General features: G+C 39.5%; 1 protein-coding gene across 3 annotated transcripts; it reads left to right on the forward strand.

Annotated features, from left to right (window-relative positions):
* Positions 1 to 562: 562 nt before the first annotated feature.
* Positions 563 to 14,257, forward strand: clptm1l (CLPTM1 like). 3 transcript variants are annotated; one of them, XR_013933990.1, is made up of 19 exons: positions 563 to 804; positions 1,680 to 1,904; positions 2,645 to 2,739; positions 3,330 to 3,519; positions 3,982 to 4,163; positions 4,726 to 4,804; positions 5,454 to 5,571; positions 6,530 to 6,624; positions 7,260 to 7,344; positions 7,980 to 8,083; positions 8,787 to 8,852; positions 9,078 to 9,128; positions 9,476 to 9,558; positions 9,814 to 9,848; positions 10,052 to 10,107; positions 10,905 to 10,949; positions 11,051 to 11,166; positions 11,694 to 13,273; positions 13,499 to 14,257. XR_013933990.1 is itself a non-coding variant. In XM_080441590.1 (18 exons), the coding sequence occupies exons 2-18, from the start codon at positions 1,740 to 1,742 to the stop codon at positions 11,776 to 11,778; spliced, it is 1,650 nt and encodes a 549-aa protein (XP_080297716.1). In that variant the 5' UTR covers positions 563 to 804; positions 1,680 to 1,739; the 3' UTR covers positions 11,779 to 14,257. The 3 variants fall into 3 exon arrangements, 2 of the variants coding, with proteins under 2 accessions (XP_080297716.1, XP_080297717.1); XM_080441590.1 differs by having other exon boundaries at positions 11,694 to 14,257; XM_080441591.1 differs by having other exon boundaries at positions 1,684 to 1,904; positions 11,694 to 14,257.
* Positions 14,258 to 15,184: the final 927 nt, after the last annotated feature.

A 15,184-nucleotide genomic window follows, 5' to 3' on the forward strand; every position in this document is an offset into this window, starting at 1 on the left:
ATGAATTAGTAACTAAAGTTTTCAAATAATTATAGTGGAGTAAAAGTAGAATATTTGCCTCTGAGATGTAGTGAAGTAGAAGTAATTGGAAATACTCCAGCAAGTAAAAATACCTCAAAATTGTACTTAAGTACAGTAATTGAGTACTGCTCTTCCTACCCTCTCAATATGTTTTTAGACACCAGTCAGTGTCATTTGTTGATATTCTGAATTCTTAACTCACCATGATGACTCTCCATCTTCAACCAGAAGAGTTCAGTGACTAATTAGTCCACAGCTGAGTGTGGCAGCACTTTTTACTTATAATTTGTACAAATAAAATAAAATAAATAATAATACAATAACTTATCCTAGAAATAAACTGCTTTTTTATTTTTTAATTTCAATAATAGTTATACTATGTATTAACATTAACCCTCACCAAAACGTTGTAGAAAATAATCTCTCGACGACTCGAGGAAGACGAGAAAGATGAGAAGATAGAAGGATAGATACCGCCGAGATACACGTCTCGCGAGAGAATGCTGTCCAAATCTCGTCCAAAAAACGAATCAACCAGGAAGCGAATGGCGGAAATGTATGTTGCAGGTCCAGCTCTCACTGTAGGTGAACATTCTGAATGATATATTCCTTCTGCGGAAACACAGTCACGATCAGATACCAAGCAAATGCCGTCGTTCTCTGATTGACACGCTGGACGGTCTGATATGAACGACAGCGGCAGGTCTGTGAGATCTGTGGGCGAACAGCCAGCCAATCAGACAGCTGTGAGTGTACTACTGACAGCCTGACAGCTTCGCCCAGGTACGTTTATTGTATTTTATAGTATTATGTTTATACAATGTGTTGGATCATACATTCACGGACGATTTTACATAGCTTCATCATAACTGTAAGTTAACAAAACGACCTACACTCACTTATAGGAGCAGCTAGGCTGGAGCTAAAGCATGCAGCATTCCCTCACATTGCGATGATGTACATCCCGATAATATTGCAGTGGTGGAAGAAGTACTCAAATGTTTTACCTAAGTAAAAATATCAATATCGCAATTTAGAGCCAAGTAAAAGTCCGGAATTCAAAGTAAAAGTACAAAAGTATTGGTATCAAAATGCACTTAAAGTACCAAAAGTAGGAAGTACTCATTATGCAGACTGTCCCATTTCACAAATGTATGAAAATCTTTTGAAAATAGCAGATGTACAAGCTCACAATGCGCCGCTTCGTGAAGCATTGTGAGCTTGTAGATCTGCTATTTTCAAATGGGCGAAATGTAGGGTTGAAGTGGTTAATGTATGTTTTGTAATGATAATCAAAATCTACAAAGTAACTAGTAACTAAAGTCTTCAAATAATTGTAGTGGAGTAAAAGTAAAATATTTGCCTCTGTGATGTAGTGGAGTAGAAGTGAAAGTACTGAAAATTGGAAATACTCCAGTAAAGTAGAGACACCTCAAAATTGTACTTAAGCACATTACTTGAGTAAATGTACTTAGTTACTAATGTAACTCTGAGAATCATGTACAAGTGGACCTGTATGGGTACCCTCTCTCAGAGTTACAAATGGATTAATGAACTCTTGAGTATTTTAAAGTGTACTGGCTCCTCTCTTACTATGGTGGTGAGATAGTTGTACCTAACAATATACACTTTATAATCTACTACCTCTTCTCTTCCAGACAGATGGCTCTGCCCCTCACCTAGCCGACAGGAAACGACACGACGAACCCCAACCAAAAATGTTCCACAAAACATCGTTCACGACGCTGATCGTAGGGGTGTTTGTGGTGTATGTGCTACACACCTGCTGGGTGATGTTTGGGATCATATACACAAAACCCTGCGACAGCCCCACAGGAGACAACTGTATCACGCCGTTCTTAGCAGGGAAACCTAAACTGCAGGTTGGTATCTCTCTTAGTTGAGAGAGAGATGAAGCAGGGACCCCCACTACATATTGTATGAAATTGTGTTGCAGATTCAACTTTTTCATAGACTTGTTTGACAGCACTATCAATGTGTGTTTGATTCATGCTAAACAGTTAACCCCACGTAAACCCTCAATACTCAGAAAACTTGCACTTGGTCCGTTCCCCCCTACACCAAACCTCTTTGCCGAAAATAGCCGATCTACAAGCCCACAACGCCTCGCAGCTTGTAGATCTGCTATTCTCGGCTAATGTTCCCCTCAGAATAGGGATGATAAAGAAAATAGAAGTTCCTATCACACAAAGATTTTGCGGCCCCCCTGTAGTAACTCTGAGGACCCCCTAGGGGTCCCGGACCCCCTGTTGAAGACCCCTGCAGTAGTAGATGGAGTAGACGGATGGTCATTCAGTCTGTCTTTCTGTCAGTGTCTATATCGTCTGTCTAACTGGATGCCTGGTAGGCAGCCTGGCCAGACAGGAGGTGGTGGGTAAGCTGACTGGCTGCCCATCAGGTTTGCCGCTTGGTTGGTTGGACAGCATCTCTTGCTCTGTCTTCCCACAGTTGGAGATCTAACCTGATACGATTTTGCCTGTAGCACACGATGTACTGAAAACACTGTAGGTGCATAAGTGACTTGGACCCCTATACCATCCGTTTGATTACTACTACTTATAATGATGACTAATAACATACAACGCATCTCTCTCCCTTCTAGCTGAGTATCTACAGTGCGACGCGTCCAAACGCTGATGGAGGGCACACTCTGCTTCACAAAGAGGAGAACTTCGATGTCAACAACCAATTTGAGCGGTAGGTGGGACTCGGCCATGTTTGTCCAGTTGTTAATAATTATTAATAAGTCATTAACATGGGTCTCTAGAGCAGTGGTTTTCAAACGGTGTGCCGACACGGAGGCACTAGTTTGTGTGCCTTGCCATTTTATGACGCCCACACATTTTTATTGCAACATATACAACATTAATCATTGTTTTAATTGACTATATCAGTACTTAATTTGTGAGCACTCATTTCCTAATAGAGGGGCAAAATTATATACCCATTACCCGGCCTAAATAAATGTATTTTAACCACTTGTCATAATAGGCAAAACTTTTAATCTTTAAAAATATGTATATTTCCCCCCAAAATTTTTCAAAAATAGCCAATCTTGATGCCATGTATTGTGGGCTTGTAGATCTGCTATTTTCGCTCTAAATACAAGTGTGCCTTTAGATTACACATAACTGTGCCTAGAGCGGAAAAATAGTGGTCCTTTTTGCTGTAGCTTACAGCTAGCTCGCTCACACTCAGTCCTACTCCCCTCTTCATCCTCTCTGTATACCTGTCCCTCTACTCCCCCCCTCTCCTCTTACACCCCCCTCTCCTCTCACACCCCACAGGATTGTCAACGTGTCTCTCCCGAAGAAGACACGCAACAATGGCACTCTCTATGCATTGATATTTGTCCATCAAGCTGGCACCACTCCATGGCATGATCCAAGACAGGTCCATCTGGTGGCTCAGCTCACTACATACATGGTCCCTAAGCCACCCGAAGTCTCTCTGATAGCTGGAGAAGATGACACACGGGTAATAATAGTAATGATATGTTCACATATTCACTTAATGGCAGGGGTGCACAGTTCATCTAACTAATTGATTGAATCAATCATTAAAAAAATTATAATTGGGGGAACCATTTGAAATATTACTTTTTTCATTGTTATTATGTTATGTATAAATGTCTTTAGTATTCCAATTTCTTTATTATTATATTTTTTTATTTAAATACAATAGCATAAATTGACCAAAGTCCAACTGGGAGGCAAACAGTTTACAATGAGTCACACATTTGTTTTATGTGCTTCTCGTGAATTGATTAACCAGAAGAGTAATAGATAGAATAATCGTTAAGAAAGATAATCGATAGTTGCAGCTCTACTCCATTGTTCCATCTGTAGTCCGTAGTTGGGTGAAAAAGCTAATAATTAAAAGTTTGGTAAAATGGTACGAAACCTGACTTATCAAAAGTGCATCTGTCCATCACTGAAGGATCAGAAAGAACCCCAGGGGCAAAAGGATCGTCATGGCAACCCGGCAACAGGGGGAGGAGCTTCCACGTCAGACCACCCAGTCTCCCATTGGCGAACACGATTGACGCTCAACATAGTCAGTGACCACTTCCTGTTTGATAGAGAATCCATGCCCAGCGACGTACACAGATACCTCAGAGTGTAAGATACCGCACACACGTCTTAAAATGTATGGCATATAGGCAGGTTACCCCCCAGAGTGATGTAACTCAATTTAAGTGTATGTTCAAGACCTTAAATGATTTATTTGAAATGTATGTAACTGGGACGATGCCTGTTGGGAACGCATGCCCCTCCGGTTTTGTAGTACCCGTTGCAGTCTCCATTATCATAGACTTCCATGGGTCCTAGGCGATACACAAGCCCAGTTCAAAGTTGACTGACACAAAGAGATTTCATAGATTTCAAAATGTAACATGGCAAGATATTGATACCATAAAGTCAGTACAGATGACCAATCAAGCAGCTTTTTAAGTGACAGAAAGTCACAGCATTTCATCTCATGAAACCTGCTTTTGAAAATGAATATGGAATGTGTGTGTGTGTGTGTGTGTGTGTGTGTGTGTGTGTGTGTGTGTGTGTGTGTGTGTGTGTGTGTGTGTGTGTGTGTGTGTGTGTGTGTGTGTGTGTGTGTGTGTGTGTGTGTGTGTGTGTGTGTGTGTGTGTGTGTGTGTGTGTGTGTGTGTGTGTGTGTGTGTGTCAGGTTTCAGAATGGTAGAAAGATGGTGTATCTACCTCTGCTGTTTGTGGATGAGCTCAGCAACCGAGTCAAGGACCTAGTTGTAAGTCCTCAACTTTAATCCTTTAACATGGTACAACGTGATTACTAGAACTGAGCTACTGAATCAAAAAGTTTGTAGTGCTATAATATAAAGAAATCTTTAATAGTGCTGAGGGTCAAGATCAGGATCTAATACATGGCACTGTAATAGAATAGTTTGGACTCATGCTGCGTTAACACTAGCGGCAACAAAAGCTACAAAACGGCCCAGTGTGCTGAAGTGTTGCGCAAGCCACAGTCACGCTGTATAAATGAAAAATGGCACCGGGAACTGGTCCATGGTATGAAAGAATTTGTCAAACTTTTATGGAACATAGCAGGAGTTGTGGGGAGGGTGGAGGAGTGGAAAAGTATGATTGACGCTTCACTGCATCATTGGAGTGCTGAAAAAATTGAGGCAAGCTCATCTTGATTTGTAGTGCGTCATGCCTGTCACTCAGCGACAAGTGTAGGGTATCAGTGTGTAGTTTCAAGTCGCTGGCGTCCATTGAACATGACGTGTAGCGTATTGCTTTGTCGCTTCTAGTGTGAGCGCAGCATCATAGTGCAAGAGCTTGTTTTTGTTTTAAATTAAGTTTAGTTAATTTGTTGAGGTGCTAGTCATTCAATTAGATAGTTACCTACTTTTTCTTTTATTCGTTTATGTCTAGGAGATTAACCGCACCACTGTGGAGCTTCCTCTAACCATCTCCTACGACTCCATCTCTCTGGGCAGACTACGATTCTGGATACACATGCAAGATGCAGTCTTCTCACTGCAACAGTTTGGTATGAGAGAGACATGGACTACATGAACAACACAATGACATACCCCATGGAGAAGCACATACATAGACATGCACAGGGAAAAGCAGACACGTGCACATATAGCAAGGCAATTCCTAGATTCTCGATTTGCCTGTGTGATGCCAATGTATTTACAAAGGCTGGGCAAGTTAAATTATATTATGCTGTTATGAAGGATACAGTAACTATCTGGCCAGGTCGCTAACTAAGATCTTTGCGTGAATACAGCATGCCAGTGTGTGTCCCACTTCAATACATTTAGTATGACACACACACTTCACTGACAGAGTGACAGTTACAACTTTGATCCCACAACAAGTAATGTCCATAGGATGGAGGAGGTTAGTCGATTTGATCAAATTCAAGGAGAGATCTGGTTAATTTCACAGAAGGAATACTTACAGTAGCAGATGGGAACAAAAATAATTGCTGTGGACTCTTAATTTGTCATGTATGAAATATAAAATGAGCTGCCAAATGCCCAGCTACTGTGAGTGTTGTCCTCCACAACAAGTTTATTATGGGAAGGGGTACACAGGTGAGCCCTATTGTCCTAATTGCCCCTCCATCTCACCCCTGCTTGCTACAACATGAAATTGTATTGAACCAAGTGAACAAAAATCATAGACTGCCAGGTTAGACTAAACCTATTCCAGTCTTGTGTTTCAGCAAGTAGCTAACAGTCTCCATGACTGCCAATGTTACCTACAGTAAGCAGGAACTGAGCTACAGTATGGAAGGGTGGGGCGAGGGCAGATCCACTACTAATCTGCTATTAATATGATGGATAGATGGACATTTTTGCGAAAACACTTATGGGACTTACTATGTCTCTTCACTGTGAGGTATATGTACAGTATGGCACTCTGTTGTATGCTGCATGTCCACCTGTTACTCTGTACAATTGTGTGAGTATGTCTGTACGCATGTCTCATTTCAGGTTTCACAGAGAAGGATGCCGATGAGATTAAAGGAATCTTCGTCGACACCAATCTCTACTTCCTGGCTCTTACATTCTTCGTCGCAGCCTTCCATGTGAGTTGGTCTTAACCACTTGAATCCTAGCATCCTCATTCTAGGGGGAACATACACCGAAAAGGAATTTGGTGTAGAGAAAAAGAAATAGCGGACCAAGTACAGATCCATCTGAACCTAGTCAACTAAGCGTTAGTTTCCTAAGTATAGAGGGTTTAAGTGGTTAACTTGTCAAGGTTGGACTGCAGGAAACGTGACTAGAACAAGCTCAAATAGAATGAAAATAATCGTTGCCGAGATTAATCAATTATTTTTGTCTCACGCCTTAAAAACAGATTCCTTTTCAACTAGAACTTATTCTGATTAATCGCCCTGCAGAAGCATCACTTGGTTTAACTTGCCTCACTTCTGCCCTCTTTGTAGCTGCCTTTCATGTGAGTGGAATCAGTAATATAAAATATTTTACAAGCTGACGGGTAAACAGCAGGAAAAATAAAGGATTACTGAATTTATTCTTTTATGTGGTTTATTCACATTTGGACTAAAATGTATCTTCACCATGCACACACGTGCTCCTAGAAATTAGAAAATTAAAATTATAGAAAACACTGCTATGAAATATTGTCATGTTTCACTTCTTAAACTGCTTACCTCTCCCCCTCTTTTCATACTCTTTTTTGGTATCTATTTTTTAGCTCCTCTTTGATTTCCTGGCATTTAAAAATGACATCAGCTTCTGGAAGCACAAGAAAAGCATGGTTGGAATGTCCAGCAAAGCAGGTGGGTCAGTCTACACACTGATCAGCCAGTTCACATCAATGCATCAGTGCCACATATCCATGACTGATAACAGTGATGACCAACATTGCTTTCAGTGGAAGCCACGTTGACTCCACAGCAAAGCTTCATGGCTGTTAATCGAATATGCTAGCATATATTTAAGGGTGCTGGGCATCTCATTATCGTGATGTTTTTGAGGACATACAGTGGTGATACATATTTATATATTTAAGTTTCAGATAAGAGCCTTGAAGCAATTGGTCAGCCACACCTTTCCATCTGTGGTTTTTCACAGCATTCCACTGTGATTAATAATAATCTCAGTGGAATGCTGTGAAAGACTAATATTATTAGTCACTCTGAGGTACTTTTTTCCCACTTGCTGAGCATTTCTGTTCTTTTTCAGCATAGACCTGCTTTCATATGCATACAGTTACACACACTTCCCCAGCCACAGTGTGTTCCAGTTAAAACTGAATTTATATATATATATATATATATATATATATATATATATATATATATATATATATTTATAATATCATATTCCATGCTCACACTTCTGCTATGTCAGTAGGTTCACAGTGATGACATGACTTTTAATGTTCTCTCTTCTCTCTCTCACACTGATGCAGTGTTGTGGCGATGTTTCAGCACCATAGTGATTTTCCTTTACTTGTTCGATGAGCAGACCAGCCTGCTAGTCCTAATCCCTGCTGGCGTTGGCTCCATCATTGAAGTAAATACACACACACACACACACACACACACACACACACACACACACACACACACACACACACACACACACACACACACACACACACACACACACACACACACACACACACACACACACACACACACACAGTCCAAAATAATGGCGTACGATATGATAATAGTAGAAACTATATGACATGGGTGTTGGATAAGGGTGGGGTTCTCTTCTGGAATTAATACATTTCTTAGAAAGTAGATAATAAAATGCATTCCCTTCCTTTGATGCTACTTAGAGATACAAAAATAATCTAAATTATAGGGAGATGTTTAAAGCAGCACTATATAACCTTTTATTAATGCATAAAATGTAATGTTGTCCAATCTGTATGTTAATACAATATAACTTATACAATTGGGGTGGTTGTATTTTGTCTCCCTGCACATTTTGACATTAAGATCGTGTCAAAGGTCATGTCTCACCTAGACACCGGTACCATTGACCTGTTGATTGTCAAAATCAAGATTCAATTTATCCCCCGAGCAAACAGGCAAGCTCCATTAGCTCAATGGTAAAAAAAAAATTCAGCACTTTCACAGGAAACAGGGTTTAATCCGGGGTAGAAGAGGAAAGTTACATAGTGCAGCTTTAATCGGTCAATTCCAACTGTATTCTGTAATTCTTAACTGTGTGATTCTGTGGTTTGTGTGAATGATTCTGCCAGGTGTGGAAGGTGAAGAAGGCCTTTAAGATTCAACTGTATTGGAAGGGAGGAAAACCAACATTCGTGGTATGTTCAAATCCCAACAAAAATACACACTTGTCTTGTAAGTGTAGGTATTTAAAAGAAAACCAGCATGGGGATTTTTTTTTTTTTTTATTTCGGAAAAGGCGTGATTTCTCCCATTAATGGGTGTTGTTTTTTTCAATGCTGCGCAATAAATGAATTGTAACCTATACAATTCTATATTCTCTAGGAGTCTGATCTGTTTTCTTTTTCCTCCAATGTCAACAGTTTGGGAAATCGGACGAATCAGAGAGGAGAACAGAGGAGTATGATACTCTGGTGAGACATACATAGTGTGTATACAATACATAACATACTGTAATACTGTATATATACTATACACATAAGGGAAACTGTACATACACTGCACACATTAAGGTGATACTTATGCCTAATGAAGACTTGATTTGATTGTGTCGCCCTGCGACATGTGAGCTTTTATATCTGCTATTTTCGGTGTGCAACGTCCACTCACAGCCAAGTATAAAACAAGCGCTATACTCCGTGACACGATGGTATCGCTATGTGTTGCCGTTGTTAGCTTGGTGTAAACTGCTTAACCTGTGTATATATAAGTGACCTAGAGATACAAGCTGGGACTCAGTTTGCTTTCTATCTCCCTCTAGGCCATGAAGTACCTATCCTATCTACTCTACCCACTGTGTATTGGAGGGGCTGTGTATGCACTTGTATACCTACGATACAGGAGGTATATGATGATGATGATGATGATGATGACGCTGATGATGGTATTGCATATGTGACACTGCTTGTCATTGCAAACTGGTGTGGTTTGGCTGGCATGCTGTGAGGTTGAAAAAGACAGCACTATTTCATGTAATGAATGCAATTTCACAGCTGCATCTCTGGGCCTCACTCTCTAAATGTGTGTCTCTCTCTTTCTCTTTCTCTCTCTCTTTCTCTCTCTCTCTCTCTCTCTCTCTCTCTCTCTCTCTCTCCTCAGTTGGTACTCGTGGTTGGTCAACAGCTTGGTCAATGGTAAGCTGTTTTCTGCTCCACTAAAAAAGTTAAAGGAATCTCTAAATGCAAAAAACAATCATATCATTTGAAATTGGGAAGACTTATAGAGCTATTATCAGCTATTAGTATTATCACCTATAGTAGTAGTTCATTTTGACTGTTACGTTTAGGCGTTCAGATTCATTTTCATGTCGACAATAATCTCCTCTTGGTTGTTCCAGGTGTGTATGCCTTTGGCTTCCTATTCATGCTTCCCCAACTGTTTGTCAACTACAAGGTGAGTTCAAGGCATATACGACTTCTGGCAGTTAGCTAAATTGCCTGACTGCGTATTTGTTGATCTATTTCAGGGGTGCCCACACTTTTTTGACTTGAGAACTACTTTTAAAATGACCAGCTCAACAAGATACCAACCAAAAAATATATATATACCATTGTTGAAAATACTTTGTAATAAGTATAAGATAAATGCACTTGGGATACGAAATGGAAAACATTTTAAATGTGTAGTTTTTTTAATAAGTTTGTTTTTTTATGCTAATGAAGTTTGCACGCAACACTCTTGAAAACAAAGCATTGCATTGTGGGTTTGCCTACTATAGAAGCCATGAAGTCAGTGAGCTGACAGGCCCTTCTTGATCAATCAAGTCACCTTAATTCAATTGGCAGATGCCAAAAATACTTTAATTTTTTTAATTTTTTATTTGGGGGGCATGTCATGTGGTCTACCTGCACAGCCTTTGTGATCTACTGGTAGATCGCAATCTACCTTTTGGGCACCCCTGATCTATTTGAAACAATGTTCAATGAACGTGGATGTATTTAAATGATGCATGAATTCAAACGGGATCTGAAGTCAGTTTTAAAAATAGTTTAAGTTAGCTGCTCCTGGACAGAGCAGGGAGCACTAAAATAGGCAGTGCTAAAAACATTGTTTTTTGTTTCTACAATTCCTAATTATTATTTTCTTTATACAGTATTTTCCCCATTCTTTTCCCCTTTCGGCAGCAGTATATTTTATTTGATATTTTCAGTCAGTGTATTCCTAACTTGTTTGCTTACAACCTTCAACAGTTCAAATCTGTAGCCCACCTGCCCTGGAAGGCCTTTATGTACAAGGTAATAACCCATTATTAGTTAACGATTAATGGAATGATTCATTTATGGCTGTCCCTGAGCATGTGAACAGATTTATTGATTGTGCTATTGATTATTTCCAGGCATTCAATACCTTCATCGACGACGTGTTTGCCTTCGTCATCACCATGCCAACCTCCCACAGACTGGCCTGTTTCAGAGACGATGTGGTCTTTCTCATTTACCTCTATCAGAGATGGTACACAGACACACAACACACAAAAACATGCATACACCACACACACCAATAATCCACATAAAATGTAGCCTTGCAGGCCAGACTGTTTTCTTACACAATTTTCAAATGCTTCCATCATACAGTCTGGAGCACGGAAGCTCTGAAAATGATCAAGCGATAAAGCAGATGTGACGCCTCCTACCCCCTTCAGTTTTGTCTTTTACTGCCGCACAAATTTGTCCTAATATAAATCAAAATCATCTATGCATATACAGCTTGCTGCTTTGCAGAAATAGAAATTCTAAAATAAAATGTAAAGATATTTTGAAATATATTTTCGTGAACGGAAATGACGAACAGATGGCAGCTTCCTGTCTCGGCTTTTGGGAGGTGTAGTTCCAGAGTCTATATAGCATTCGGAGATTGTGGAATAGTTGTCTGGCTACGTGAGACTACATAAAATGTAACTGCTATTTCAGTTCTGTACTAACTGCTACTTTCTCTGTCTCTCTCTCTGCCCTTCTGTCTCTTTGGTTGTCTCTCCTCAGGCTCTACCCCGTGGACAAGACGAGAGTAAACGAATATGGAGTTTCCTATGACGAGGAGCCAAAAGGAAAAGCTCACAAAGAATAGGATATCGTATCTCTCAGTCTGTCTGGGATGTACCTGTCAGGTCTGGCATCTATTATTCTGTTCTGAGAATTCAGACCTACCAGTAAAAGATAGCTGGCCAGTTAGCTGGTTGTAAATGGACCAGGTGTATTAATGTTTTTAGATCTGTCCAGTTGTGAAAAGCATGAGAAAAATATGTGTGTGTGTGTGTGTTGTACTGTTGGACAGAATGAGACTGGACTGGACTCAATCTAAGAGGCGTCTATACTGACATCTTTAGGGCCACTGTAAAACCTGGTTTGTGGCTTTTTACATTACTGGAGGGTTAGTCTCACTTAGCCAGCCAGACAAGCAGAGATCTCTGCCTACTGGTATGTCTGGTGGCATCTAAATTCTATGAATGGGCTAAAACTGTGTGGAAATTATTAAGACTTTTGAGAAATAACAGCATCGCAGAACCAATGCAAAGACTTTAGGGTGGTCCTTCATATAGGGACGATATCAGAATTGGTTTTCAAAGCAGTGGGCGACTGACCGTGGTTTGTTAGCGCTGGTTTTCGTTGAATTTAGATTAACCCAGATGTATCAGTATGCAGAAATCTCTGATATGTCTGTCTATGCGCGTCTACTGGATGGTGGTCTGTAAAAGAACACCAGATTTGTATAGATGTGGACTATAATTGGATGAAGGACTACATGGCTATCCTTTGATTACATTGATATTTCACAGTTCAAGAACTGTCATCCTCAAACAATACCCTTATTTTCTCCAGCTAACAATCTCACTTTTACATTAAGCAATGAATACATTCATTGTATTAAATTAGGTCAAATAATGTATTTCCTAATGCGTGGAATCCTGGAAACAAATAACTGATATTAACTGGATCAATTTTGCGTGGTTTAAAACGGTCCAGACTGAATACATTTTTCTTTATGCCTAAAGCCTAATTTAAACTTTGTGGCATGACAAACATAACAGGTTTTTGACTTTCAGTTGGAAGTCATTTATATCCAGTTGAATGTACTGTATAATAAATGTACCATAATACTGTATGGGAACAGTGACATGTGAAAGTGAAGGATAGTAGGGCTACTACTAATGAACAAACATTACCATGCAAGTTATCTTCAGAAAGGGCCAAACAGAAGCCTAAATTGAAACAGGAACCAGCCCCAGGCAGTTTGTCTCCATAATGCTTGCCTTATCTGCCTGGAAAAATCGAATCAAATCACACATCTCATTGCCAATTATACTATATCAACACCGTGTCATCCAAGCGGCATAATATTGCCCCTTTCTGGTCATTATTTCCCCAATGAGATGTTCAATGCATGAAACTTCCTTACAAATCACTATGGACTGTAAGAGAAGCATTTAAGTAGGAATATAAGTAATTGGATTATGATCATTTTGGGGGAAATGGGGCTTCCACACACAGTTTGCTGATGGAATTAGACTGAAAAGAAAGGACGCTCGCTATCAGATCAACATCCAACACTCGACTAAAGAAGTGTACGGTTACAAAATACATTGTCAAAATTATTATTTTTTTCCCCAAAATTGTGACCCTGAAAATAAATGACTTTTGTTACAGTCCTTGGAAATGATTTCAGGGAGCAATCATTCCAAGAACTGCAAGTGGTACTTTGTATCAACATTTTTGACCATTTTGAATATAAATGTTAGATCCTATTATGTTCAGTACTGTTATTATACTCAACAAATATTGCTACACAGTATGAAAGGCTAGAGAAACAGATGACTGCCTTTAGGCTAGTTTATACTATGACTCTTTCAGGAAGTGTCTCTTGACAACTATGACTTATTTTCAACTGACGCATCGGCCCCTTTTTTCCCATATAAATTAGCCTTTAAAATGCTTAATAATGTCTTTGAAATCAACACTGGCACGGTGCATGAGATCAACAGCACAGATGTGTTCCCATGGCAAGGAAATAATGTGTCTGAACTTTACAGATGCTGTTGTCTCCTGCGCTGTTGACACAATGAAACGTATCACTGACTGCACCATTGTACACCACTGTCCCTCATGTTCATTCTAGTTCTGTAGTTTTACCCGTTTTAGTATTTTCGCTGCAGAGCCAAGATTACATTTGTGCCAAATGTGGGAATGATTCCTTGATTCAGCTGTTCTCTAATTACGCTCTGGAATATGATGAGTCATATTTCTCTTTTGTTCAGTTATTGATTTATCTGATAATGGCTGTTTTGAATATACTTGACAAGAGAAAGTATTATGTATGGATTCATGACTTTTTTTTCTCCTTTCTTTTTTTACACTTGCACGGAAGGTTTATAATGCTGTGTAGTTCTAAGCTACATGCAGCCAAAACTAACTGGCCTGAGAGGGTAGTTCAGTTCATCTGGACTCCTGTACTTGTTTGACATTGTTTGTTTTGAAATGTTTGGGTTATTTTTTTCTCACAGAAAATGTCTTCTTTTTGATGACTATGAAATAAAATTATCAAATGGTTATCTCTGCATTCCAGTTTGTTTTTAATGTCAGAGTAACTACGTTTGGAAGTATGCCTGATAAATTTGACCAAATCAACTTTGATGTAATAGATATGTTGAGCCATTGCTGATTATTACATTTTGATTTTGAATGATGATTTTCCTTATTAATTCGATTCAGCATTCAACCAGACTGTACTCAGTCTTTAGGCATCTGTAGAAGAGACAGACCAATGCCAATCACTAAGTCTCCATCTAATTTAGTGTTACCAGAAGGTCAAGTGACCTTCTGAGGTCATTGTAGTCAGAATTATAAGTCGGTAAAGATAACAGAAGGCATGCTGGGAAGTCCCCCTCTGCCACAAACAGGCCAGGATGTTATACTGTACTATCATGGAAATACAACATACAGTACTGTAGGCTACTCCTGTGGAAATTAAGGGAAATTTCCTGATGACCGGTTCACAAATACTTGATCTATTCTTCCACCAGCACACCTGATTAAGACAAGAAAGCCCTTCATCAGTTGAATAAGGTCTGCCGGTAATGGAATAGAATAGATCAAATGTGTTGTGTTTGTGGAGCACTCGACTAAATTCAAGTGATGATGGTTCGATAAAGTCAATTGTTAGGGCCACTGTAGAAACATGGTTTGTGTTTTAGACGAAAGCAGCCAGTGAGAGGGCATTACCTCACTGGGGTTATCAATTTTAAATTTTTGTGAGCAATCTAGTTTTGTAGAACGGCACAGAACATGAATCGCAATTTACGTTAAATTGCCCCATACACACACCCTCTATGACTGTTATTTTGTTTTGTTATATCTGAGAAACCTTGATGGTTGATGAACGAGATGTTATATTGATCTTATTCTTGTTCACAAACTAGTTCAATAATGTCCCCATTCAGTGTGTCGACACACTATTAAAGTAATGATGTTATAACATG

This window comes from Gymnoscopelus braueri, assembly GCF_963280865.1.
Source record: "Gymnoscopelus braueri genome assembly, chromosome: 11".
In the NCBI taxonomy this organism is placed as follows: domain Eukaryota; kingdom Metazoa; phylum Chordata; class Actinopteri; order Myctophiformes; family Myctophidae; genus Gymnoscopelus; species Gymnoscopelus braueri.